Source organism: Myxine glutinosa, chromosome 9 (genome assembly GCF_964187855.1).
Source record: "Myxine glutinosa chromosome 9, kmMyxGlut1.1, whole genome shotgun sequence".
NCBI lineage: Eukaryota > Metazoa > Chordata > Myxini > Myxiniformes > Myxinidae > Myxine > Myxine glutinosa.
In genome coordinates, this window is record NC_136269.1 from 18,864,677 (window position 1) to 18,891,981 (window position 27,305).

Below are 27,305 nucleotides of genomic sequence, written 5' to 3' on the forward strand. Positions count from 1 at the left end.
GATTGTAAGCATGCACGAGGGATTGTAAGCATGTACGGGGGACTGTGAGCATGCACGAGGGATTGCAATCATTCACAAGGGATTGCGACCATGCACGAGGGATTGCAAACGTGCACGGGGGACTGTGAGCATGCACGAGGGATTGTGAGCATGTACGTGGGGACTGCGAGCATCCAAGATGGATTGCAATCATGAACAAGAGATTGAGACCATGCATGAGGGATTGCAGGCATGCACGAGTGATTGCAAACATGCACGAGGGACTGTGAGCATGCACGAGGGATTGTAAGCATGCACGAGGGATTGTAAGCATGCACGAGGGATGGTAAGCATGCACGAGGGATTGCAAGCATGCACGGGGGACTGTGAGCATGCATAAGGGATTGCGAGCATGCATCTTTGACCTTTGACCTCGACCCCAAAATCAAATGAGTTCATCTTTGCGTCATAATACTGTTACAGACGTGGCTTGGATGTTATTTACCGAGCGGTTTTATGGTATGACCACGTCTGCACAAGTTACCCGATTGTGCCCGAACGTTGACTAGTCGCGCGATGCTGGCTCAATAAGAAAAAGAAGACACCCGGCTGGATTACAATAACACAATACGACACCAAGGGTTCAGTTCTCAAGACCTCCGGAGGAGATTATATTCGTACGGAAAGGTCAGATTACAGGGGCTAGAGTTATAATCACAGAAAGACAGGCACTTAGACACACTCTTATATTAACCCCGGACAGACGACAGACAAACGGGACAAGGCTGACTCACACGGGGGTTGATGAAAAGGACAGCGGGTATCGATGGCTCAAGGTGCACTCTTGGCTCAAAGCAGGGTCCAGTACGGTCCGGTCCAAAGATGCGGGGAGGTATCGTCGCGCTGGGGGTGGCGGTGGCTTCCTCTGCTCTCCGTAGTTCAGGCGCATCTGACGTCACATCCGGCGCGGGGCCGCGTATATCCGGCGGGGAGTGACACGCCCTCGGCTCGTTAGCTCCGCCCCAGATGGAATCGGCACGTTGCTTCTCATTGGGTGCGTGGGGGGGTTACTGGCTCCGCCCCTGACGAGGAGCTGACAAGGAGCCCCTTCGTGGTAACCCCGTGGAGCGCATGGTCTATGGCGCTAATCGAGCCGGTGTGAGGACGCATCCTCCCCCGCTCCGCCGCCATCTCCTCTGTTGTTGTTGTAATTGTTGGGGAAGAAGATGGAAGGAGGTATGGGAAAGGTCCTAAACTCACTACTGATGCCATATAATCACATTCTGGTGCAACGAAGAGTCATAATTAATGGAGACGAGGCCTTAACTGACATAGAATAAGAATAACTAGGAAGATGTCCGAAAGTTGTCTACGTGTGGTGCGGTGGACCTGGGCACGACATTTAATGGGGGAATAAGGGGAAGGTCGGCTCTACTGATTGTTATTTACATGCAATGGGACTAGGGAATGGGGGATCGGGGAAAGTTGGGGAGTATTGGAGAAAATAGGGGAATATTTACAAGCGGATATGGAGGCCAAATTCCATATTCGCAACATTGCACCCTTCTCTACCCTCGGGGCGTCCCGACCCGATAAATTTTTACCTACTTTAGTGTGGCACGCAATGTAGTTCCCTCTACTATTAACTCTACCCTGAGTGCGACAGTTTTACAGATATTCACAAATGAGTAAATATGTCCCCCTGCGACGTTGCACCCTTCTCCTCACAGAAACACACCCACAGGATAACCGAATCCGGAAAGAATTCTCAAACTAAACATACAGCCGGTAGGGAGCATTATTTACAAGACTACGCTGCTATTTACACTACGATCCAGGACCTGTTTTTGGAGGAACACATGCAGATGTTATGCATAGAGAGAGAGAGCGCGCTTGCCAACATCGATACACCAACCCACGAGTGCTCTGTGGCCGACGGCCTTTAATAACGTGCAGAGCACCCTTTCCCAGCATCAAAAGCACCACCCCACCACCAATCGGTGCAGTCACCATTGTTCAATGATTAAAAATAAATGCGACAACCCCTAACCCTGCAGGTGTCTCTTGCTCTTCGTGTGGCCTTCAGTGGTGTTAATTAACAGTGGTTCACCTTTATGGCATAGGTGCCACGTTGACCCATAGGTCCATCCCCGGGTGGTGCTTGGCCGCAAACGAACTGCGGTCCATTGTGGGTGGCCACAAACATTGCGGTCCATATGGTGTATCGATCCCGGCAGCAAACAGCGAAAGTGCAGGCCCACAACTGCGCAGCCAGCACCTCTCTCTCCTCTCTCTCTACCCCAAAGCCAGATCCTCGGAGGTGGGAGACAAAAGAAGAAACAAGTGAGTAAGGTGGTAAGGGCGCAAAAGTGCACGCAATGTAAGGTGATGCACACTGGGGGCACATGGGAACCAGGTGAGACAGGTACATTCCTATCGTACGCCCCCCCCCCCCCACCAGGTAACCTACATGGCCCCTCCGTTACCCCTTACTGTATCCACACAACACAACACTACCCATAAACATCTACTTTACAAATCAACAAACATCCCTACTGTCTTCCCCGTTCCTCCCATAAACCAAATTCGTCTTCTCTCCCTCCTAACCAATCAAATTTGCCATTTTCAACTCTCATCAAAATGTGCCATCTCCAACTGAACATCAAAATTTGCCATTACCAATTCATCATCAGTCCCTCCTAGGGAGGGAGAGATGGAATCACCCCAATGTCTCATCCACGTCGTGATGCGTCTCACAAATCCACACAGCAATCTCATTTCCTGCAACAAACAAAGAAAACACAGGTGTGGAGTCATCATCATCACCACAGGTAAGTGGCTGCGTATGGTGCGACAGGTTCATCAATCCTAACTATTTCCTAAATGACTTTAACAACTTTACACTACCCGGGGTCTTTCTCCGGCCAAACCATTGGCCCTCTTACACTATGGGTTCTAAAAACCAATTCCCATTGGCCAAACTGTGGTGCTTTTCAATTTGGGGTCTCACTCCCCCGATTCATCTCCCGGTGCCCTCGCACAATTTCTGGGCTGTGGCGTGTACCTCTCCCAGCGGGTCTACCCACCTGCACACCTCCACCACTGCAGTTGCCTCCGAGCTTACCTGCTCCTTACCCTAACCTAACTACCTGGGGAAGGCCCTCTCGCACTCTCCCCACTCGGTGCCCTCTCTGGCACTGGGCTACCCGGATCCGTCCTCCGGATCCTCGGGCCCCATCCACAACTCTACCGGCTCCCAGAGCCCACCTGCGGCCTCACCTGGCCGACATCCTCACAGTGGTGGAGTGCCCAACCAACTACACACACTAACAGGCTACACGCCCAGCCATTTCCACAACACTAATGCACCCATCCACAATACCATTCTGCAACCGCACCACAAATGCCAATATCCAACCACAACTTACCTATACCCTCTACCTAACACTTACACTACCCGCCCCGGGTATTCGTGAAAGGGGTCCACTCTTCCCCCATCCACACCTTCGCACCATGCACACCACTCCGTACCACTTACTCCAACTCTCTCCACACACCTGTACTTGCACACCTGTGCTCTCACACCTGGTGCCACCTGCACCCTTCTCTCCCCAAGCGCATTCGCGCTGATCCACACACTCACTACTCATACACTGCTCCACACACCTGTCCAGTTGCACACCTGTGCAATCACACCTGTTCAATTCTCACAAACACGGCATCATCTCAGCTAACTACTCCCTTCTGAAACTTGCGCTTCCCAGTCGTCCCTTTAAACTATTGCGCTCCCTCGTCATTATCATCCATACTAATCTACCTGCGTCCCCACTACAGGTATCAGTCACTAACTAATCTTAGCGTCACCTAATGTCATCTTCTAGGGCCCTACACACAATATCCTAACCCACCCGGGCTAGTTTTCACTGCCATACACCCCATAAGCTATTGCTCCTTTGCCCCACCATGGGAAGGGTGGCAGGGATGCCATCCCACCACATCGGGGGTCTCTCACTACCAATTTTGCACATCAAATTTCAACAAATTAAAAATTTGCCAATCATCTGCCAATCACTGTACCATTACCAATCATCACTCTGCCAATCCTTTGCCAATCACCAAATTTTGTTTTTCTCCAATTTTGGGTCCAAAACACTATCCTCATCACCCAGTCGACTCACTAATACCTCTCGGTGCGCCAATCCCTGTCCAAAGCCCGGCTTCGTAAAGCCAAGCAATGGATGCTGGTGGCTTTGTGCCAGCGGCTGGATGCGTCCGGCACTCGGTGCAGGGACGGGGGCTTACCCGGGCCGAGATCCCACGCATCACCTCGGCGTGGAGCCATCCCATGTCCCGATCTCGACCTGCCGGACTGCCTCAACAAAAAGTGGTCGCCATGACGACCCTTTCTATCGGGCTGCCCGCTCCGCCTAGTGGAGCACGGACGCGGCCGTTCAAAGCGAGGCCCAGCACGCACCGAGGGCCCGCTTCGGCTAAAAGTCGCTCTAAACTCTATCCCGTCTAACGTCGATGCTTCACCTGGACGCTTACACCCCGCAGCCCGTTCCTTGCTCACACATCCAGCTGTGCCCATGCTCCTCGTACCCTTCCTTACACACCCAGGTACACCCATTCCACTCACAGCCTTGGTCACACACCTGACCACCGAACACTTTGGCACACATTCGTTGCTCGCACACCTCACCAATACACCGCTTCGCGCCCCCTCCTCTGTGACAATCACAGGTGTGCCCTCATTCGCACACCCAACCACGTGCCTCACCACCAACTCCAGCGTGCATTCCCACTCACGCTCGACCATTCCAGGTGTGCACCCTTCCATCCCAGGTGTACATCCTCTCTCACCTGTCACAACTAACTCACGCTCCATGTCACTCTCACTACTCTCACCTCCATTCTTGACAGCGCACTCACCCTTACTCTTGACAGCGCACTCTTTCCTCGTGCACCTGTCCGTCACACACCTTTCTCGCGCACACTCTCCCGTTACACCCTCTGTAACACTCACCACAGGTGGACACTCTTCCTTACTTCTGACAGCGCACTCTTTCCTCATGCACCTGTCCGTCACACACCTTTCTCGCGCACACTCTCCCATTACACCCTCTGTAACACTCACCACAGGTGGACACTCTTCCTTACTTCTGACAGCGCACTCTTTCCCCATGCACCTGTCCGTCACACACCTTTCTCGCGCACACTCTTGCGCACACTCTCCCGTCACACCCTCTGTAACACTCACCACCCCGCGCTTCCATGTGCCCCCTCGCACACGCGCTACGACCGACTCACTCTCGCCAGCACCCTCACTACTCCTTGGCACGCACTTTTTCCTCACACACCCCAGAGTCGGACTTTCTCGCACACCTCCTCTTTCGCACACCAGACCTGTCGCACACTTCACCAACGGCCTCTCACGAACACCCGGGTCTATCTCGACCCCCAAGCTTATTAAATCCCCTGGCGCATCATACGCACGACCATATTGGTCACCACTTACACCGGGTCCTCTTCCTCTTCGCTTCTCCTCCATCACCTGCGAATCCCTCATCCGGTTAATGAGCACATCATCACGATCCAAACACAGACTTTGGACCAATTCTTTTATCTCCTCTTTTATTTCTTTCTTATCCCCTCTCCGTCGCTTCTTAATTTCGCTCATCCCTTCTTCCACTTCTTCTAATTTGTGCTTCACCTCTTTTATTCCCCGGTACGTCTCCTCAAGCTCGTCCTCCAAGGCTACCTTGACCGTTTCCAGGTGCGTCCTCACCTGCCGGTCCTTCGTCTCCATTACCTCTATCACCTCGTCCAACCTCGTTGTCAGTCCCTCACGTACCATCTGACATTCCCTCTTTGTCGCTATCAAGTCGTTTTTTATGTCGTTTTGTGTCGCTTTCAACCCTCCTAATACCGCAGTGTTCCTTTGAACCTGCTCCACTAACTCCGTCTGTCCCACCGTCAGCTGCTCCACCTCCTGCGTCAGGTCCTCTATGCCCCCTTGTAACTTTACAGTCCCCTTTCTCACCTCCTTCTCCATGTGCTCCTTACAGTGCCTCACCTCCTCGCGCACTCCTCCGACCTCCTCACTCACTCCTCTTCTGATCTCCTCTCCCATCACTTGCATCTCCTGCCCAGATGCCACCCTCATCTGCTCCATTTCCTCCCTGTGAGCATCCAGTTTGGTTTCTACCCCCATTCTGACCCCCTCTATCTGCTGCTCCATTTGTTTAACTTCCCTTTCCGCTTGGTCCCTCATGTCCCTCAATTTGCCTTCCATACTGTTTTCTAACCCCTCTAACCCAGTTTTCACTCCCTCTATCTGATTCTCCTGGGCAGCCATTCTATTTTCTACCCCCATTAACCCATTTTTCACTTCTTTTATCCCGTTGTCTAACCCCTCAAAATTATTGTCTAACTTCCCAAATTTCTTGTCTAACTCCTCAAAATTATTGTCTAACTTCCCAAATTTCTTGTCTAACTCCTCAAAATTATTGTCTAACTTCCCAAATTTCTTGTCTAATCCCTTAAAATTATTGTCTAACCCCTCACCGGTACCCCTCGCTTCGTCCCTCATTACCCCCATCTGGTTTCCCATTACCCCCATACTGCTTTTCAAACCTCTAATTTGGTCTCCCAATTGCTCACTATTCTTTTCCATTCGCTCGTTAGTCTGGGCCATAAGGGCCTTTATTTGCAAAAAAAACAAGTCCAAATCCACCAGGGGCGCTGTCACGGTCGCCGGCGCGGTGACCAGCGAGGCGCCATTTCGCGCGTCTGCTACTTCGTGCGTGACGGCGCTATTTTGCGAACCTGCCGCCCTCACTGCTTCGCTCTCCTCTTGTCCCTCAATTTGGTCCTGGATCGACCCTGCTTCACTCTCCCCTACCGGACCCCAGCTGTCTTGACCCGCCATAGCGCGACTTTCAAAATTCGGTTTTTTATTTTATTTTCGTAAAACAAATTCAAATTTCGCCGTTATAATTTCGCGCGGGAAACGCGCTCCGAATCGATTCTACTTGTTACCAATTTGGGCCTAATAAATTTAGTCCCGGGTTCGAATTCCACTCCTCGACACCAATTGTTACAGACGTGGCTTGGATGTTATTTACCGAGCGGTTTTATGGTATGACCACGTCTGCACAAGTTACCCGATTGTGCCCGAACGTTGACTAGTCGCGCGATGCTGGCTCAATAAGAAAAAGAAGACACCCGGCTGGATTACAATAACACAATACGACACCAAGGGTTCAGTTCTCAAGACCTCCGGAGGAGATTATATTCGTACGGAAAGGTCAGATTACAGGGGCTAGAGTTATAATCACAGAAAGACAGGCACTTAGACACACTCTTATATTAACCCCGGACAGACGACAGACAAACGGGACAAGGCTGACTCACACGGGGGTTGATGAAAAGGACAGCGGGTATCGATGGCTCAAGGTGCACTCTTGGCTCAAAGCAGGGTCCAGTACGGTCCGGTCCAAAGATGCGGGGAGGTATCGTCGCGCTGGGGGTGGCGGTGGCTTCCTCTGCTCTCCGTAGTTCAGGCGCATCTGACGTCACATCCGGCGCGGGGCCGCGTATATCCGGCGGGGAGTGACACGCCCTCGGCTCGTTAGCTCCGCCCCAGATGGAATCGGCACGTTGCTTCTCATTGGGTGCGTGGGGGGGTTACTGGCTCCGCCCCTGACGAGGAGCTGACAAGGAGCCCCTTCGTGGTAACCCCGTGGAGCGCATGGTCTATGGCGCTAATCGAGCCGGTGTGAGGACGCATCCTCCCCCGCTCCGCCGCCATCTCCTCTGTTGTTGTTGTAATTGTTGGGGAAGAAGATGGAAGGAGGTATGGGAAAGGTCCTAAACTCACTACTGATGCCATATAATCACATTCTGGTGCAACGAAGAGTCATAATTAATGGAGACGAGGCCTTAACTGACATAGAATAAGAATAACTAGGAAGATGTCCGAAAGTTGTCTACGTGTGGTGCGGTGGACCTGGGCACGACATTTAATGGGGGAATAAGGGGAAGGTCGGCTCTACTGATTGTTATTTACATGCAATGGGACTAGGGAATGGGGGATCGGGGAAAGTTGGGGAGTATTGGAGAAAATAGGGGAATATTTACAAGCGGATATGGAGGCCAAATTCCATATTCGCAACAATACATACTTGCACCAAATTTGGTCAGAATCCCATCACTGGTTACAAGTTATCGCAGTAACAGGATTTTTACCGAACATGACTTCTGACCTTTGACCTCATGACTCCAAAATCTAATCAGTTAATCTTTACCTCATTGTACATACCTGTACCAAGTTTGAATTTGATCCCTTCAGACGTTCTCAAGTTATAGTCCTATTGCATACTTTGACCTTCAACTTCTTGACCCCAAAATCTAATCAGGTGATCTTTGCAACATAATACATACTTGCACCAACTTTGGTCAGAATCCCATCACTGGTTCACAAGTTAGCGCAGTAACAGAATTTCTACCTAACGGGACCTCTGACCTTTGACCTTGCGACCCCAAAATATAATCAGTTCATCTTTACCTCATTATACCTGCACCAAGTTTGACTAAGATCCCTTCAACCATTCTCAAGTTATTGCGGTAACGAAAATCTATCACGAACGCACACGGACAACTTGAAAACATAATGTTTCATCGGCGGAGGCCAAAAATGTCACGAAAGGATTCCTGAAAATATTGCAAAATGGTGGAGGAGCAGCAGTTGCAGTATGGAGGGGAATTGTGAAATGAGATGGCACAAGGAAAGGTGCGTAAGGTGTTAAAGATTGGTGTCTTGTTGGTGTATTCTTTTGACTTGTACAACTTGTTGAATTCATTGACGTCATTCTCTTTTGGTTCCTTTTAGTCATAGTTACAGTCCGGAGGTCCTCGGATGTTTGCCATTTCATTCACACGTCACTGCGGTGAAGGGAAATACGCACACGCTGGACCGCTCAGGGAAGCGTGTCATTTTGGACGATGGAACTTCTCTACTCTATGACTTCCTCGTGTTGTGTACAGGCCAACAGCTCCAGGTGTGTTGTACCAAATGCAATGCCAACGTGCGAGCACGTAATACTGTTGGAACCCATCTGTGGATCGGTCCCATCGGCCGATGGGTCTGCGCCATCTGCGGATGTGTTGTTCACCTTGAAGGAATGTGTTTTTAAATGTTTTATTATCTATTTCTACCCATCTATGTATACATTTTGTCAATACATTTTGTAATTAACAGATACATGGCAGTTTTAGTAAAGCTTTACATAACATACATAACATATTCTATTATACATATTCATTCATACAAAACATTAGGTGTTCTTCTGATAATGGCGGAGGGGAATGTTAAATTCCTTTATATTAAATTAAATAAAATAAAATTTAAATTAAATAAAATAATAAAATTTAAATTTAAAAAATAAAAGTTAAATAAAACATTTAAAAATCATCTCTGTTAAATTCCTACCACATGTAATTCCAATGACTGTGTACCTGATTGAAGAGCACCATTCTGTCAACACATTCCTTCAAGGTGAACAACACATCCACAGATGGGTCAGACCCATCGGCCGATGGGACCGATCCACAGATGGGTTCCAACAATACTACCCACATTCCTATTCGCTGCACCATCACCGCACCACCAGCACATTGGCTCACTGCTACCGACTTGCACATTTACAGCACCACAAGTGTGATGGTTCGATTTGTGTGGGATTTTAAAATATATTCTGGAAGGTACCATTCTGGAGGCTTCTTGGAAACTACAAAAGGAAAAGAAACTCCAACAATAGGGAGTGTATAATCACCAAAGCGGGTCATAAGGCTTGGTTGGGTGGTGATGTAACAGCTATCTGCTCGATGAGAAGGTGCTCTCAAACTTGCTCGGGGCTCATGGAGGACACTTCAACCATGGCTTTGGTCGAGATGTTCTGCTTGGACCTCAAGATTTCGAATACCCACTTATCAATTCCCTGTCCAACTGACCTGGCAACTCTCTGCTCAAAATGCTCTTGCCCTTGACACAAATTTTAGTTTTCAATCTAGTATTGATAGATAATGAAACCATAACTACACCAAACCAAATTTGTGTGATAAACCTTCCATCAGTGCCACTAATAAAAAGCAATTATTTCTCAAAAGCATATTTTTTTTGTAAGATATCTCTGAAGAAGTACTTTAACCTGTGATGTCACCTGAGCAAAGAGATTGAGTGCTGTTGACTCAATGTGTGTGATGCATGTTGTTTGAGTGATGATGAATGCTGCAGATATCATGGAATCACTCGGTAATCATTTGATCCTTCATAGATTCGACATAGTCGTGTCCTTTGAGGATCTTGATGCTTCTCACATTGAATAGAGGCAGAGTGAGGTCAGCTGCTAGTACCAGCGGTGCCAAATTATACCTCTTCTTTATTATACATATGCATTATTATACATACTGTTATGAATTTGGTAGAGCAATATCTAGAGCTAGGTAGATCTGAATAGGTAGGTATTCGGCTGTCGTGACAGGGACTCTACATGTAATAAGTTCTTGATGTTTAGGCGTTTGTCGGGGTAAGATGTATGATTGTGGATCTACCTGGAGGTCCGAGTGTTAAATAGTGAGGGATTAAAGGTAACGCCCCTGTGAGTCTCACCTGGTAGTCAAACCTCTGTCCATTATGGCACTGCAAACCACATAAACATTAGTTAGGTCCTTAGCGCAACATTAAATAATTCCCTTTCCCTGACATTGACTTCGTAATAAATAGACAGGAAACCAGGCCAAAAACACCGCCACGGTTGGCCGCCGCCGTTCGCACCTAAAAGGCCTACCAACCTCGCTGGCACGTGTTACAAAACGACCGCGGGGGGGTCGCGGACGGGAGATGTCAGGAGTCGCATGCCGCAGAGGGCGTGACCTGGGCGAGTTGGGAGGCTGTGATTGGCTGAGGAGTGCGCCAATGTGACGTGATCGGCGACCAATATATGCGACGGTCGGACGCCATTTCGAGGCAGACGCAGGCAGACACCAGAGAGTTCGTAGGAGTTGGTTGGAGCACACAGTCGACGCAGAGACACAGTTGGTGGAAAAGCTCCCCGAAGGCAGTTGGTGGAAAAGCTCCCCGAAGGCAGTTGGTGGAGAGTTCGTTCACACACCGAGCACACCAAGCCCACAGAGCACGCGGCAGTTCGCAGCAGTTCGTTGCAAGTCGAGCCCTCCGTTGAACCATTGGTGCACGGGCCTTGTGGAGATCGTCCTCGTGTGAAGCTGCTGGCCACGCGTCGGACGCGTGGTGCTTGGAGCGGGGCCTCGTAGAGCTTGGAGCGAAGGACCTGGTGGTGTGCGATCGGGCCAAAAGGAGCGGTGTTGGACGGCCGCCACCAAGACGACGAAAGACAGATAAGCCGCATCCGCGTACATTTGAACGACGTGACGTGTTATTTTTGTATTCATAATCTCCCTCGTATCGTGTTTGCTGTCAGTCGTGTGGGGACGTCCCGATTTAGAGTTATTAGATTTACCGGCGCGGCTTTTTCACTGTATTACTATTCGATAATAAATCCTTATATTATTTTCTATATATATATCTGAACGCAGTTTTCCTGGGTGTTTGATTTTAATAGATAAGGTTGCGGAGCCTTCGCTGTGTCCCGCCATTCCGCGCGTTTGTGTTGAACTTGAATCCGCCATTGAGTTTCGCCTCGGGAGTTAAAGTCTCGCAAATCGGCCATCCGTAACTGTGGTGTTAATCACAGTTGCGTAACAAGTGGTGTCAGGAGTGTAGGATTTGAACCCGTCGGACAAATTTTTTTTGTCCGCGGCGAGACATCGACACGGTCGGACAAATTTTTTTTGTCCGCGGGGAGAAATCGACACGTCGGGCGTACATTGCGCCCGACGTTCGAACGCAAAATTTTTATAGTTGAGGCGGAGAAATTTGATAATCAATTGGGCAAACGGAGCGCGATATCGCGTCTTCGTCAAATTTAAATTGTTTCAGGAATTATTAAAATAAATACGCGCGCGGGGAACGACCTTCCGAAAAGCGGATGTCGGAGGTCGACGAAATGGAAGTACGCAGCGAGGCCTCCGTCAGCGTTGGGAGTGAGCCGGAAATAGGGGAATTAAATGTCGAGGTGAGCCTTGGAACCTCCCCCGTCCCGAGCACCAACTTATCCCCCTCCCCTACCGGGGAGCCGGGAGTAGTAGGAACGGCAACGGCCCCGACAACCGACCAGATGTTGGGTCAATTGCTTCAAAAAATGGAGGGAATGAGTAATGGGATGGGAGAAATGAAAAATAAAATGGAGTCCCAGGGGAAGGAATGTAGGGAAGGAATGAAGGGAATGAGTGATCGCTTGAAGGAACAAATTGATGGGCTGGAAAATAAAATGGAGTCCCAGGGGAATGAATGGAGGGAAGGAATGAAGGATATGAGTGACCAAATTAATGGATTAAAAGGGGAAATGAATGCTCAGAACGAGCAATTGGAGAACAGAATTAATGCCCAAACAAAAAACATGGAGGGGCAAATGGATAGATTGAAGGAGGGTTTGAAAGAACAGATCGAAGGGATGGACAGCAAAATTGAGGGATTGGAGGGAAAAGTGAATGAACGAATGAATGAACAAATGAAAGAGAGGAATGAAGAATTGGAAGGAAAAATTGGGGAAATGGCACAACAGCTGGGGAAACGAATTGATGGCATAGAAGGGAGTGTGCAAAACCAAATTACGGGCAGACTGGGGGAATTGGAGGATAAAGTAGAAACTAGAGGGGGGGAGATGGAAAAAGCCATAGGGGTGGCAAGTGAATCGATACGGACAGAATTAATGTCAAAAATAGAGGAGGGCGTGACCCAGGCTGTCCGGAGGGGGGAAGCGTTGGAGGGTCGAATTGATAAAGCAAATGGGGACCTGGAAGGCTATCGGGGCCGGGTGGATGCCAGAATGCTACAGCAGAGTGAGGAATGGGGACTGCTCAACCGGCAGGGGGGCAAATTGGCCGAGGAGGTGAGGGGGTTGGAAACCCGCATAAAAGAGCAGGAGCAAGGGTTAATTGAGAAAGGCCTGTGGGGGCCACTAATGGATAATGAAAGGGTGAGTGATTTTATGCAGGAGCGACTGGAGATCTGGGACAATACCATCAAGAAGGAGGTTGGTCGGGTTCAAGAGAGCCTGAAGGAAGAGGTGAGTAGGTCGGTTAAACATTTTCAGGACCAGATTAAGGTGACCCAGGAGACCCTCACCACGAGCCACATTTGGACACCAGAGGCTCCGAAACGGAATACCCAGTTGGGGGGGTGTTTTGGCCCCGGACTGGATTTGGACAGAGAGGAATCGGGGAATAGAGTCTCTGGAAAAACAATCCCCCTCGTACATTTTGACGGATCAGGGAGCCTCGAGGCTTTCCTGACACAATTTGAGTGCGTGTCTCAGCTCAATGGTTGGGGAGAGCGGGAGCGCATGGGGAATCTGGTGGCGACACTGCGTGGGTCAGCCGCCGACGTGTTGAACGTAGTCCCAGAGGGAATATTGACCAGCAAGGCTATTTGTGAGGCCTTGAATAACAGGTACGGGACAGGCGCAAGGTGCGACCTGGTCAGGGCACAGCTGCTGCATCGCAGGCAAAAGCCTAATGAGACGTTGCAGGAGCTGGCCCAGGATATATACCAGTCTGTGAGGATAGCATACAGGGACCTACCAGCACAGGCGTGGGACAAGCTGGCGATAGAAAAATTTATGGCGGCTCTCCCTGATCCTGAGGTCCGGACGTTGGTGGAGTTACAGGACCCACCCACGGTGCACCGGGCAGCGGAATGCGCGGCGAGACTGACCTTTTTGAGAAGGTCGAACCGCGCATCGGAGAGGGCACCTGTGACGGTACGGCAGACCGAGGTGCGGGATCGGGAAAAGCCAGAGGATGACATCGGGCGAATGTTAAGGGGAATCAGCCGCCAGCTGACAAATTTGATGGGGGGACAAATTGCAGGGAGCGAGTCACGACAGGGTGGTCCAGGTTGGCCATCAGGACGGCCTGATTTTTATCGGGCTGGGCCGGGAGAAAGGGGGGCTCCGCCTGGCTACCAGAGGGGTCCGTTCTTGGGGACTTGTTTTAGATGTGGGAGAAGAGGGCACAGTCAGAGGAATTGTCGGCAACCATATGGGCCCCCACCTCCTGACAGGCTTCGCAGTCCAGAAAGGAGGGGGCCCCCAGTAGGTCCACAGGCGCCAGACAGAGGACCACCACCTCGGCCTGGGCCAATAGCAATAGAGTGTGCAGGAAACTAGAACGAGCCGAGCATATGGGCCATGCTCGGCTGGCATGTGTATGGCAAAGCATCTTTCTTTGGTGAGGTTAGTAAAATGTGACAAATGGTTGGCATGGGTAATCTGTGGGTTAGATGGAAATTTAAGGGTGGATTTTGAAATGCCATGGTGGACACTGTACAGTGACGCCATTATTGATCCAGGTGTGTAGACCAAAGTGTTGGAGGCTGTGATGAAATTAATAGGGTAGCAAGGCACAGCTTTCAACTGGTTGCGGGGGCAACTGTGCTGATATTTGGGACGCGGGATCCTGGGGATGCAGTTGTGTAGCCTGAGGGTCAACGTGGTGCTGTGCATGTCCGAGGTGTGTGGACCATGTCTTCTGGGTGAGTCTCCTGGTGGAGCATGGCTGTTGACTGGACCTTGGTGTGGTCAAGTGTGGGTGAGCACTGGGGGGCTGCAGTTCTGTAGTCGGACTGGGGGATGATGGGGAGGTGCAGGGGACGTGGCTGTAGGGATGCCACGCACTGCGACCGTGCCCCCCAGGGCCGAGGTTGTGTGTGCGGTAGTGTGTGTTGTGGCAGCAAGTGCTCACCACATTGGCCAGCTGGGGCTGCTGCAGCTGTGTTCCTCGCAGGGGGGCCGAAGGATGGATGGTGGGTCGCACCCTTATGGACACTCATGGGCCATGTTGGCGTTTTGACTGCTCACCTTGTCCCGGTGACCCTTGCACGGTAGAGGTGCAGAGCTGACGTGGCTGTAGGTAGTTGTGTAGCGATGATCACCGTTGGATGCGGATCCACATACCTGCCAGTGTAGTGGGGACAAAAGAGAAATTTGGAAGTATTTGGTAGGCCCAATGTGAAATTTTGGGATTGTGAAGGGTGGATGATGCTCTTGGACCTGACCAACCTGCAACTACCTGCACTTGAGGTGAGTGTTTTAAGGAGTACTGTCCCAGGCTCCAGGACTTGCTTTGGAAATTGGGGACATGTAAATTGGAGTTGGGAGGCGGGTGAGAGTGATGACATGGCCGGTGAGGGGATGGAATGGGAGCCACAGTGTCTTGTGGGTGACGTATGTTTTTGTATTGTGGTTAGGTGTTTTGATGTGGTCGTGAGAGTGGAACCTGGAGAGTGAGTGATGATTATTGGAGATAATGAGGGGCGATACTTGTGCTTTTGGAAATGTGCTTTTGGAAATGTGTGATGGTTTAAATGTGAACTGGGGGATTTCACATGTGGCAGGCCATGGCAAGCCTTGTAACACCTTTTACACCATCTATGGAATTGTACTGAATTGTGCTGAGTTGTGTGGAGAATTGAATGGCAGCGGGGGAGGAAGTGTGTTTTGGGGTCTTGTGGGTGGGGAAGGTGTGTGTGTCCGCAGGTACAGAGCAAGCTCTGAGGAGCGATGCCTGCGGGCCCCCCTCTGCGGCAATTACCCCTGGCAGCCGGTGGTAACTGGAAATTGGAGCTCGTCGGTGGAGGGTCTGGTTGGGCACCGCGGGGTGAGGAAGTCCCCCGGTGACCCGTGTTGCTGCGTGAAAGCAGGAGGCAAAGGAGCCTGGTGTGTGTGGAGACCCTCACCGGCGAGGTAACGGCGGAAAGGGGCTGTTGGGCTGTCACGGGGCCAAGAGGTAAAGGGGGGGGGGGCAATGAACTTGTAAGTCGGTTGACTTGTTTTTGGGACTGCGGGCACCACAGCCTGATGCGCCCCCACCATCTTTTTGTGCGGTACCACCCCGCTGCCTAGTTGAGGAATGCACACACACGTGAATGACATCAATGCCATGGTCCTGCAGGGGGTGTATTGAAATAAGTGCTTTGTTGATTTTTGAAATGCCTTGATGACCTATGGAATGAGAATGAGTGGTTAAGGGGTCTGTGTTGCATGAATGTGGGCGAAATCCACCGAGCCGTGTCACTCACCTGTAACATCTGGACAGGGCCCGTGGAAATTTAGGGGGATGCATTGGGGATGGCCCCGCAGGTAAGGTTGAGTCTTGTGGCATCCACCGGGGGACGCGGTCTGTAGACCGGGGTATGTACAAAGGTTAGAGTTTTGAGTTTTGGAAAGATGGTTAAGTTTTGTGGTTAAGTTAGTGTTGTGTGTTGTTGTTTCCTCCCTCCACAGGAACAACGAAGAAAATGTACATACTTGCATGATGGTTAAGGGGTTCAGCATGTTAAGGAAGTGTAGGTAGGTAGTCCGACTCACTTCCCACAGCCCTTCCTGATTTATTTAATAGGTTAATTAAGTGTGTGACAGTAAGTGTTAAGGCTGGAATGGTAGCGCCTGCGGTGAACCTTGCAGGAGCTACGGTTCCAGGGGGGGGGGGCTGTGTTATGAATTTGGTAGAGCAATATCTAGAGCTAGGTAGATCTGAATAGGTAGGTATTCGGCTGTCGTGACAGGGACTCTACATGTAATAAGTTCTTGATGTTTAGGCGTTTGTCGGGGTAAGATGTATGATTGTGGATCTACCTGGAGGTCCGAGTGTTAAATAGTGAGGGATTAAAGGTAACGCCCCTGTGAGTCTCACCTGGTAGTCAAACCTCTGTCCATTATGGCACTGCAAACCACATAAACATTAGTTAGGTCCTTAGCGCAACATTAAATAATTCCCTTTCCCTGACATTGACTTCGTAATAAATAGACAGGAAACCAGGCCAAAAACACCGCCACGGTTGGCCGCCGCCGTTCGCACCTAAAAGGCCTACCAACCTCGCTGGCACGTGTTACAAAACGACCGCGGGGGGGGGGGGTCACGGACGGGAGATGTCAGGAGTCGCATGCCGCAGAGGGCGTGACCTGGGCGAGTTGGGAGGCTGTGATTGGCTGAGGAGTGCGCCAATGTGACGTGATCGGCGACCAATATATGCGACGGTCGGACGCCATTTCGAGGCAGACGCAGGCAGACACCAGAGAGTTCGTAGGAGTTGGTTGGAGCACACAGTCGACGCAGAGACACAGTTGGTGGAAAAGCTCCCCGAAGGCAGTTGGTGGAAAAGCTCCCCGAAGGCAGTTGGTGGAGAGTTCGTTCACACACCGAGCACACCAAGCCCACAGAGCACGCGGCAGTTCGCAGCAGTTCGTTGCAAGTCGAGCCCTCCGTTGAACCATTGGTGCACGGGCCTTGTGGAGATCGTCCTCGTGTGAAGCTGCTGGCCACGCGTCGGACGCGTGGTGCTTGGAGCGGGGCCTCGTAGAGCTTGGAGCGAAGGACCTGGTGGTGTGCGATCGGGCCAAAAGGAGCGGTGTTGGACGGCCGCCACCAAGACGACGAAAGACAGATAAGCCGCATCCGCGTACATTTGAACGACGTGACGTGTTATTTTTGTATTCATAATCTCCCTCGTATCGTGTTTGCTGTCAGTCGTGTGGGGACGTCCCGATTTAGAGTTATTAGATTTACCGGCGCGGCTTTTTCACTGTATTACTATTCGATAATAAATCCTTATATTATTTTCTATATATATATCTGAACGCAGTTTTCCTGGGTGTTTGATTTTAATAGATAAGGTTGCGGAGCCTTCGCTGTGTCCCGCCATTCCGCGCGTTTGTGTTGAACTTGAATCCGCCATTGAGTTTCGCCTCGGGAGTTAAAGTCTCGCAAATCGGCCATCCGTAACTGTGGTGTTAATCACAGTTGCGTAACAATACTCTTTATTATACATATTCTTTATTATACATATTCTTTATTATACACATTCTTTATTATACATATTCTTTATTATACATACTCTTTATTATACATATTCTTTATTATACATATCCTTTATTATACATACTCTTTATTATACATATTCTTTATTATACACATTCTTTATTATACATATCCTTTATTATACATACTCTTTATTATACATATTCTTTATTATACATACTCTTTATTATACACATTCTTTATTATACATATTCTTTATTATACATACTCTTTATTATACATATTCTTTATTATACATATCCTTTATTGTACATACTCTTTATTATACATATTCTTTATTATACATATTCTTTATTATACATATCCTTTATTATACATACTCTTTATTATACATATTCTTTATTATACATATCCTTTATTATACATACTCTTTATTATACATATTCTTTATTATACATATTCTTTATTATACATATCCTTTATTATACATACTCTTTATTATACATATTCTTTATTATACACATTCTTTATTATACATACTCTATTATACATATTCTTTATTATACATACTCTTTATTATACACATTCTTTATTATACATATTATTTATTATACATACTCTTTATTATACATATTCTTTATTATACATATCCTTTATTATACATACTCTTTATTATACATACTCTTTATTATACATATTGTTTATTATACATACTCTTTATTATACATATTCTTTATTATACATACTCTTTATTATACACATTCTTTATTATACATATTCTTTATTATACATACTCTTTATTATACATATTCTTTATTATACATATTCTTTATTATACATATTCTTTATTATACACATTCTTTATAATACATATTCTTTATTATACATATTCTTTATTATACATATTCTTTATTATACATATTCTTTATTATACACATTCTTTATTATACATATTCTTTATTATACACATTCTTTGTTATACATATTGTTTATTATACATACTCTTTATTATACACATTCTTTATTATACATATTCTTTATTATACATACTCTTTATTATACACATTCTTTATTATACATATTCTTTATTATACATATTCTTTATTATACATACTCTTTATTATACACATTCTTTATTATACATATTCTTTATTATACATATTCTTTATTATACATATTCCTTATTATACATATTCTTTATTATACATACTCTTTATTATACACATTCTTTATTATACATACTCTTTATTATACACATTCTTTATTATACATATTCTTTATTATACATATTCTTTATTATACATATTCTTTATTATGCATATTGTTTATTATACATACTCTTTATTATACATATTCTTTATTATACATATTCTTTATTATACATACTCTTTATTACACACATTCTTTATTATACATATTCTTTATTATACATACTCTTTATTATACATATTCTTTATTACACATATTCTTTATTATACATACTCTTTATTATACACATTCTTTATTATACATATTCTTTATTATACATTTTCTTTATTATACATACTCTTTATTATACACATTCTTTATTATACATATTCTTTATTATACATATTCTTTATTATACATATTCTTTATTATACATATTGTTTATTATACATACTCTTTATTATACACATTCTTTATTATACATACTCTTTATTATACATACTCTTTATTATACATACTATTTATTATACATAGTCTTTATTATACCTATTCTTTATTATACCTATTCTTTATTATACCTATTCTTTATTATACCTATTCTTTATTACACCTATTCTTTATTATACACTAGCTGAGTTACCCGGCTTCGCCCGGGTTGAATAAGAATAATACAAATATATGATGAAAAGAACATGTATATTTTAGAGCAATATCACAGTACATTTCCTACATGACGTTTTTTCAATTTTCAATTTCTCAAAACCTCTGGGTATACAACATTTCTGGTTTTCTTACTTGGTGCCAAGACATAAAGATTGCTTGGTTTTCCAACCCTCGAGCAGCCCACGTACAGCTGGCCATGGGCAAACACTTGTTCTGTGAAGTTCAGGCCTACAACCTTCATTGATTGCCCCTGCGCCAGAAATGTCTTGAAATATTCCTGAAATAAGTTGTTGACCTTTTGGCCTATGTTAACCTCAAAAATAATTGGTGGTTTAATTCAGTGATCTGATATGCAAATCCTCTTCAAATTTCAAGTCAATTAGATGAAAATTGACAATTTTAGAAATTTGGCCCATATTGATATTTTCACCTTTAGACCTCAAAAATAATTGGTGGTTGAATTAGGTGACCCGATATGCAAATCCTATCCAAATTTCAAGTCAATTGGATGAAAATGTAGGATTTTAAAAACTTCACCTTAGGTTGTTGACCTTTGGCCTGTGTTTACTTTTTGGCCTATGCTGACCTCAAAAAGAATTGGTGGTTCAATTTCAGTGACCTGATATGCAAATCCTCTTCACATTTCAAGTCAATCAGATGAAAGTTGAGGATTTTAGAAATTTGAAATTGTTGTTGACTTTTGGCCTATGTTGCTCTTTTGGCCTATGGTGATCTCAAAAATAGTTGTTGGTTGAATTCAGTTTGCTGATATGTAAATCCCATTCAAATTTCAAGTGAATCGGATGAAAATTGAGGATTTTAGAAACTAAAAAAAAAAGTGGTTGACCTTTGGCCTACGTTGACCTTTTGGCCTACGCCGATCTCAAAAATAGTTGGTGGTTTAATTCAGTAAGCCGATATGTAAATCATATTCAAAGTTCAAGTCAATAGGATGAAAATTAAGGATTTTAGAATTGAGGCTGACGACTGTTGAGAAACTCAGTTGGGAGGTTTACTGCCTGATCTTCATGTCACTTTGTCAAGAGAATCATAATTTCTTTCATGACCGGGCAGCGGACGTCATTATGTGCGACATTACGTCACTCCTACGGACGTGAAAACATTTGTTTTCCTTCAAAATATATTTCAAATAAATAAAATAGTACATAAATTAACAATAAAAGAAGCTAAAAAACAATTTAAAATACAATAAAAAGCACATTAAAAATATATAAATATGTACGTACAGTATACTACTGTACGTACGCGCAACCGCTGATTCTCATTCAAAACAGAGGCGACGTACAGTATTCCTTTACTGTGTCTGTGTTAGCCATGGGTCCGAAGAAGGATAATGCTAGTGTTTCCAAGCGTAATGTGGTTACGATGGACGATAAGGTAAATCTGATTAAAAGGTATGGAAAAGGTGGAAAAGTGTCGGTGATAGCGCATACACCTTATCGCGAATCGGAACCGCAATGCGTCATGGGATCGGAAAGGGGCAATAGCGCCGCCACAAACTACACCATGGAATTGCAGCTGGCCTGGTTTTTTAAACCATTGATATTAAAATAAAACGTAGCCTATAACCACCAGGATTTTATGCTGATTCCGAATCTGTGTCTAAAACTTTTCTCCGATGTGTAGTTCTTGAGTTATAAGCGGACATCCAGACACACACACACACACACACACACACACACACACACACACACACACACACACACACACACACTCCTCCTTTATATATACTAGGGCATGCCCGTACTATATCTATATCTAAAATTATATCCCCCCCCCTCTATTTACATGAAATGGTTTGGTCCAAAGCGAACGGCTTGCGAGTACGGTGACAATCCCCCCCCCTCTATTTACATGAAATGGTTTGGTCCATTCGCAAAGCCAAAGCGAACGGCAGTTACGAATCGCAGTTACGATGAATCGCAAAGTAGTTTTAATTAGTTTTAAAACATAGTTTAACGCCAACATAGTTTGCCAACGTGAAATAAATGAATACGCTCTCAAATGTGCCGTCCGAGGCAGAGTCTGTTCGCCACGTTCGGCACACGTGATAACTCGCTGCTCTCTGATTGGTTGAATCGTTTTTTGGACATAGCTCGGTAACTACTTGTCCGATTAATATGAAACCTTGAAAAGGCACATCCTCGGGTCCCCAGCAATATACCTGGCAAGTTTCAAGTATATCGGACCGGTAGTTGTCGAGAAACAGCGGTCGCATACACACACACACACACACACACACACACAGACAGAGATTAGTGGAATTATAGATAGATATAGAGATATTATTTATTATACATACTCTTTGTTACACACATTCTTTATGATACCTATTCTTTTTCATACATATTCTTTATTATACATATTCTTTATGATACCTATTCTTTTTCATACATATTCTTTATTATACATATTCTTTATTATACCTATTCTTTATTATACATATTCCTCCCCATACCTATTGTTTATTATACCCATTCATTGTTATACCTATTCTTTGTTATACCTATTCTTTATTATACCTATTCTTTGTTATACCTATTCTTTATTATACCTATTCTTTATTATACATACTCTTTATTATACATACTCTTTGTTATACATATTCTTTATGATACCTATTCTTTTTCATACATATTCTTTATTATCCCTATTCTTTATTATACATATTCTTTATTATACCTCTTCTTTATTGTACATATTCTTTGTTATACATATTCTTTATGATACCTATTCTTTTTCATACATATTCTTTATTATACATATTCTTTATGATACCTGTTCTTTATTGTACATATTCTTTATTATACCTATTCTTTTTTACACCTATTCTTTATTATACATGTTCTTTATTATACCTATTCTTTGTCATACCTATTCTTTGTTATACCTATTCTTTATTTTATCTATTCTTTATTATACCTATTCTTTATTATACCTATTCTTTATTATACCTATTATTTATTATACATATTCTTTATTATACATGTTCTTTATTATACCTATTTGTTATTATACCTATTCCTTATTATACCTCTTCTGTATTATACATATTCTTTATTATACATATTCTTTATTGTACATATTCGTTATTATACATTTTCTTTATTATGCCTATTCTTTATTATACCTCTTCTTTATTATACCTATTCTTTATTATACCTATTCTTTATTATACATATTCCTCCCCTTACCTATTCTTTATTATACCTATTCATTGTTATACCTATTCTTTGTTATACCTATTCTTTGTTATGCCAATTCTTTATTGTACCTATTTTTTATTATACCCATTCTTTGTTATACCCATTCTTTGTTATACCTATCATTTGAACATAAAATGGAATATGAGTCTTTGTGATGGCCGGTGTTGGTCTGTATCAGCAGACAAGTTAAACTATGGATTTTAGGAGCTTTTAGTGAATAAATCCATTGTTTTATATTCACCAATATGTTGAGATGAGCAATTTTGAAACAATTCCTCTGATAAAATCTCATGCAATTACTCTCACATAAATACAATAATGTGACATTCTGGGAAAACCAACATACACCAGTGAATCCAATCTATCTTCCACGCATATTAAAATGCATTGATATCATTTCCGATATTTCAATATCCAGCGTTTAGAATTATATTCAAAAACACACCAAATTCATTAATTTTGATGGCACAGATGTGAATCTATAACATAAAAGAAGCTGGGTCTCGGCGTGTGTCCGTCCATCTGTCTATAGATGAAGCCGTGTGATTATATATGTCTACAAGTCAGGAGACGACGATGGTTCACGAGCGAGCGGTATTTAATGACAAAGGTCAAAACCGACATTGAAAATATATAAATAGGAATGTATTATCTGTTATGAGACTAGTTAGCTACACAATACCGAAAATTCGGTTCGATTTCCGATAACTTTGAAAATTTGACCTTTGTGACCTTGAAATGTCAAAACGAAGGTGACTGACCTTGAAATGAGATAGAAAATAATGTATAATCAGTTAAGAGGTTAGTTAGCTACACAATACCGAAAATTCGGTTCGATTCCGACAACTTTGAAACTTTGACCTTTGTGACCTTCAAATGTCAAAGGTCGAGGATTCTGAAATTTGTTGGAAAACTTGTATTTCATGATGTATGTGATAATATAAGATCATGTACGACATTTCACCCTATCAGGAAGCGAACAATGTAATAAAAGCATCAAAAATCGACTTTTCTAAATTTCGTGACGTTGAGACCTTGACCTTGGGGCGAAAATGAAAAATCGAGCTCCGTGGGTGGTGCATGTGTTAGTTTGGCGAAAGTGTTTGTTTGGCGGATGTGTTTGTTTGGCGGATGTCTTAGTTTGGCGGATGTCTTAGTTTGGCGGATGTCTTAGTTTGGCGGATGTCTTAGTTTGGCGGATGTGTTAGTTTGGCGGATGTGTTAGTTTGGCGGATGTCTTAGTTTGGCGGATGTCTTAGTTTGGCGGATGTCTTAGTTTGGCGGATGTGTTAGTTTGGCGGATGTCTTAGTTTGGCGCATGTGTTTGTTTGGCGGATGTGTTAGTTTGGCGGATGTCTTAGATTGGCGCACGTGTTTGTTTGGCGGATGTGTTAGTTTGGCGAAAGTGTTTGTTTGGCGGATGTGTTTGTTTGGCGGATGTGTTAGTTTGGCGCATGTGTTTGTTTGGCGGATGTGTTATTTTGGCGCATGTGTTAGTTTGGCGGATGTGTTAGTTTGGCAGATGTGTTAGTTTGGCGGATGTCTTAGTTTGGTGCATGTGTTTGTTTGGCAGATGTGTTTGTTTGGCGGATGTCTTAGTTTGGCGCATGTGTTTGTTTGGTGGATGTGTTAGTTTGGTGGATGTCTTAGTTTGGCGCATGTTTGTTTGGCGGATGTGTTAGTTTGGCGGATATGTGATCCCTCGTTTGCACACTCTAAGCATGTGATCCCTGGTTTGCACACTAGCAGTATGTGATCCCTGGTTCTCACACTAGAAGTATGTGATCCCTGGCTTGCACATTGCAAGTATGTGATCCCTGGTTTGCACACCAGAAGCATGTGATCCCTGGTTCTCACACTCGAAGTATGTGATCCCTGGTTTGCACACTAGAAGTATGTGTTCCCTGGTTTGCACACTTGAAGCATGTGATCCCTGGTTTGCACACCAGAAGTATGTGATCCCTGGTTCTCACACTAGAAGTATGTGATCCCTGGTTTGCACATTGCAAGTATGTGATGCCTGGTTTGCACACCAGAAGCATGTGATCCCTGGTTTGCACACTAGAAGCATGTGATCCCTGGCTTGCACACTAGAAGTATGTGATCCTTGGTTTGCACACTAGAAGCATGTGATCCCTGGTTTGCACACTAGAAGTATGTAATCCCTGGTTTGCACACTGAAAGCCCAGCTACTTCAGTTGTCATGCATACACTTCCTCCCTTTCCCGCCCAATTTTTCGATCAATTGCTTCATTGATTCATTTTTTAACGTTACAGATGATATTTTTACACGACAGTGACCAAGTGATTTGGATATAAAGGATATTTTTGATATATTGATTGATCGATTAATCGATTAATTATTTATTGATTAATCAATTAATTATTTGATTTTTTTCGATTAATAACTGATTTAATTAATTTCCAAAAATCTACAGATTCGGATGAAACACTGGTGCTTTATGTATGATATTTGGCAATTGATTAAGAAATTAATTACTCGCCCAGACCAGGAATCGAACCCTTTGTACGATTCACTGGAAATTTATTACTTCAAATTTTTTTTTTTTAATTTTCATGACGCAATTAATCAATCAATTATTATACACCTCTCCCTCTCAATTCCGTCTCTCTGTGCTGCACGGTGGCATCGCTGGGCGCAGAAGGCAGAAGGTACCCCGGGAATGCCGCACGCTGGAGGATATGTTATTTATTTATTTGGCATGGGGCGGTGTACTTTGAATGTACCTGTACTTGTTAACTCAACTGGACTACTGTCCAGTTGAGTTCATCACATACTGAACCCTCCGGCGACCGTCGTCTGTCATCGTCGTCCGTTAACTTTTCGACGTTAACACTCCAGCGTCCACAAATATCAACCGATTCTGATCAAACTTGACATGCAGCATCTTTACCCCAAGGACCAGGTTGGTATTACATTTCAGCCCGATCCGTTGAAAAATGGCGGACTTAGGCGACCATTTTGTTTTTGGTCATGAAAACGACGTTAACACTCTAGCGTCCACAAATATTAACAGATTTTGATCAAACTTAGAATGTTTAACCCTTACCACACAAGGTAGGTTGCTATTGCATTCCAACCCGATCCGTCACAAAATGGCCGCCATAGGCCGCCATATTGTTTTCAGCTCCGAAACGACGTTAAGACTTTAACGTCCACAAATATTTATGGATTTTGATCAAACTTGGTGTGTGAGACTCTTACCACACAAGGTAGGTTGCTATCGCATGTCAACCCGATCCGTCACAAAATGGCCGCCATAGGCCGCCATATTGTTTTCAGCTCTGAAACGACGTTAAGACTTTAACGTCTACAAATATTTATGGATTTTGATCAAACCTGGTGTGTGAGACTCTTACCACACAAGGTAGGTTGCTATCGCATGTCAACCCGATCCGTCACAAAATGGCCGCCATAGAAGGACCTTAAAATTATTACCCAAGGTTGTTGGCTTTTCATTTAAGTCAAATCTAGTACAGACAACTGACCTACTTTAAAGTTGTCCAGTCAGTTCAGTTGAGTTCTGCTTCCCTGGAAGCTCTAGTTTAACTACAAGTTGAGTTGAATGAACTCCTATTGGCTTTTGTTTCCGAATGAACTAGGACTTTCCCACGTTCGTTAGGAATGTGGTGGGGTGTGTGTTCGAGTGTGGGGTGTGTGTGTGTGTTTGATATTGTGTATCTTCTGAAACATGCAGGTGCCATGCCCAACTGAGGCAGACATGAGCCAGCACCCCACAAATTCAGAAGTTCCAAACACTCCGGATAGGTGCTATACAGGTATTGTGCCACCAAATCTGTTTGTGCTTAATGACAAGGAGGACTGCCGACTTGCACATACCTGGCTACAACAAAACTTCCTGTCTGGTACAGGTGAGCAACCGGTTACTGGGTCACATTTATACAGGTAGACTGCTCAATATCCTCTCTCTAACACATATGCTTCTACTTAATAAAGTTAAATCCACAGGGTATCTGTCAAACATTCGTTTAAACAACTGTTGGTAAACTTTTAAATCATTGTACACAAGTTCATCCATTTTGAACATTTTAGAATTTATGATCCTTGTGTATAATTGATGTCTTGAGTAAATAACTGAGTCTCTGTAAGCGAACATTTTAAATGAACTAGGACCAAGACCCCGGGGGGGGGGGGGGGGGGCGGGAAGGGGGAGGAAGGTGGTCTTTTGTGTGGTGCCCAGATACTTTTGGGTCTTTCGGGTCTTCAGAGTCTTTTGGGTTATCAGGGTATTTTGGGTTATTCGGGGT

General features: G+C 44.8%; 1 protein-coding gene across 1 annotated transcript in view; it reads left to right on the forward strand.

Moving 5' to 3' along the window:
• CFAP61 (cilia and flagella associated protein 61) overlaps positions 1-27,305 on the forward strand; it is a 258,248-nt gene that overhangs the window by 153,291 nt on the left and 77,652 nt on the right. The window contains exons 18-19 of the mRNA XM_078785078.1: positions 8,873-9,041; positions 26,735-26,909. Of these exons, the coding sequence (XP_078641204.1) occupies positions 8,873-9,041; positions 26,735-26,909 (344 nt within the window). The remainder of the gene's footprint in view (positions 1-8,872; positions 9,042-26,734; positions 26,910-27,305) is intronic.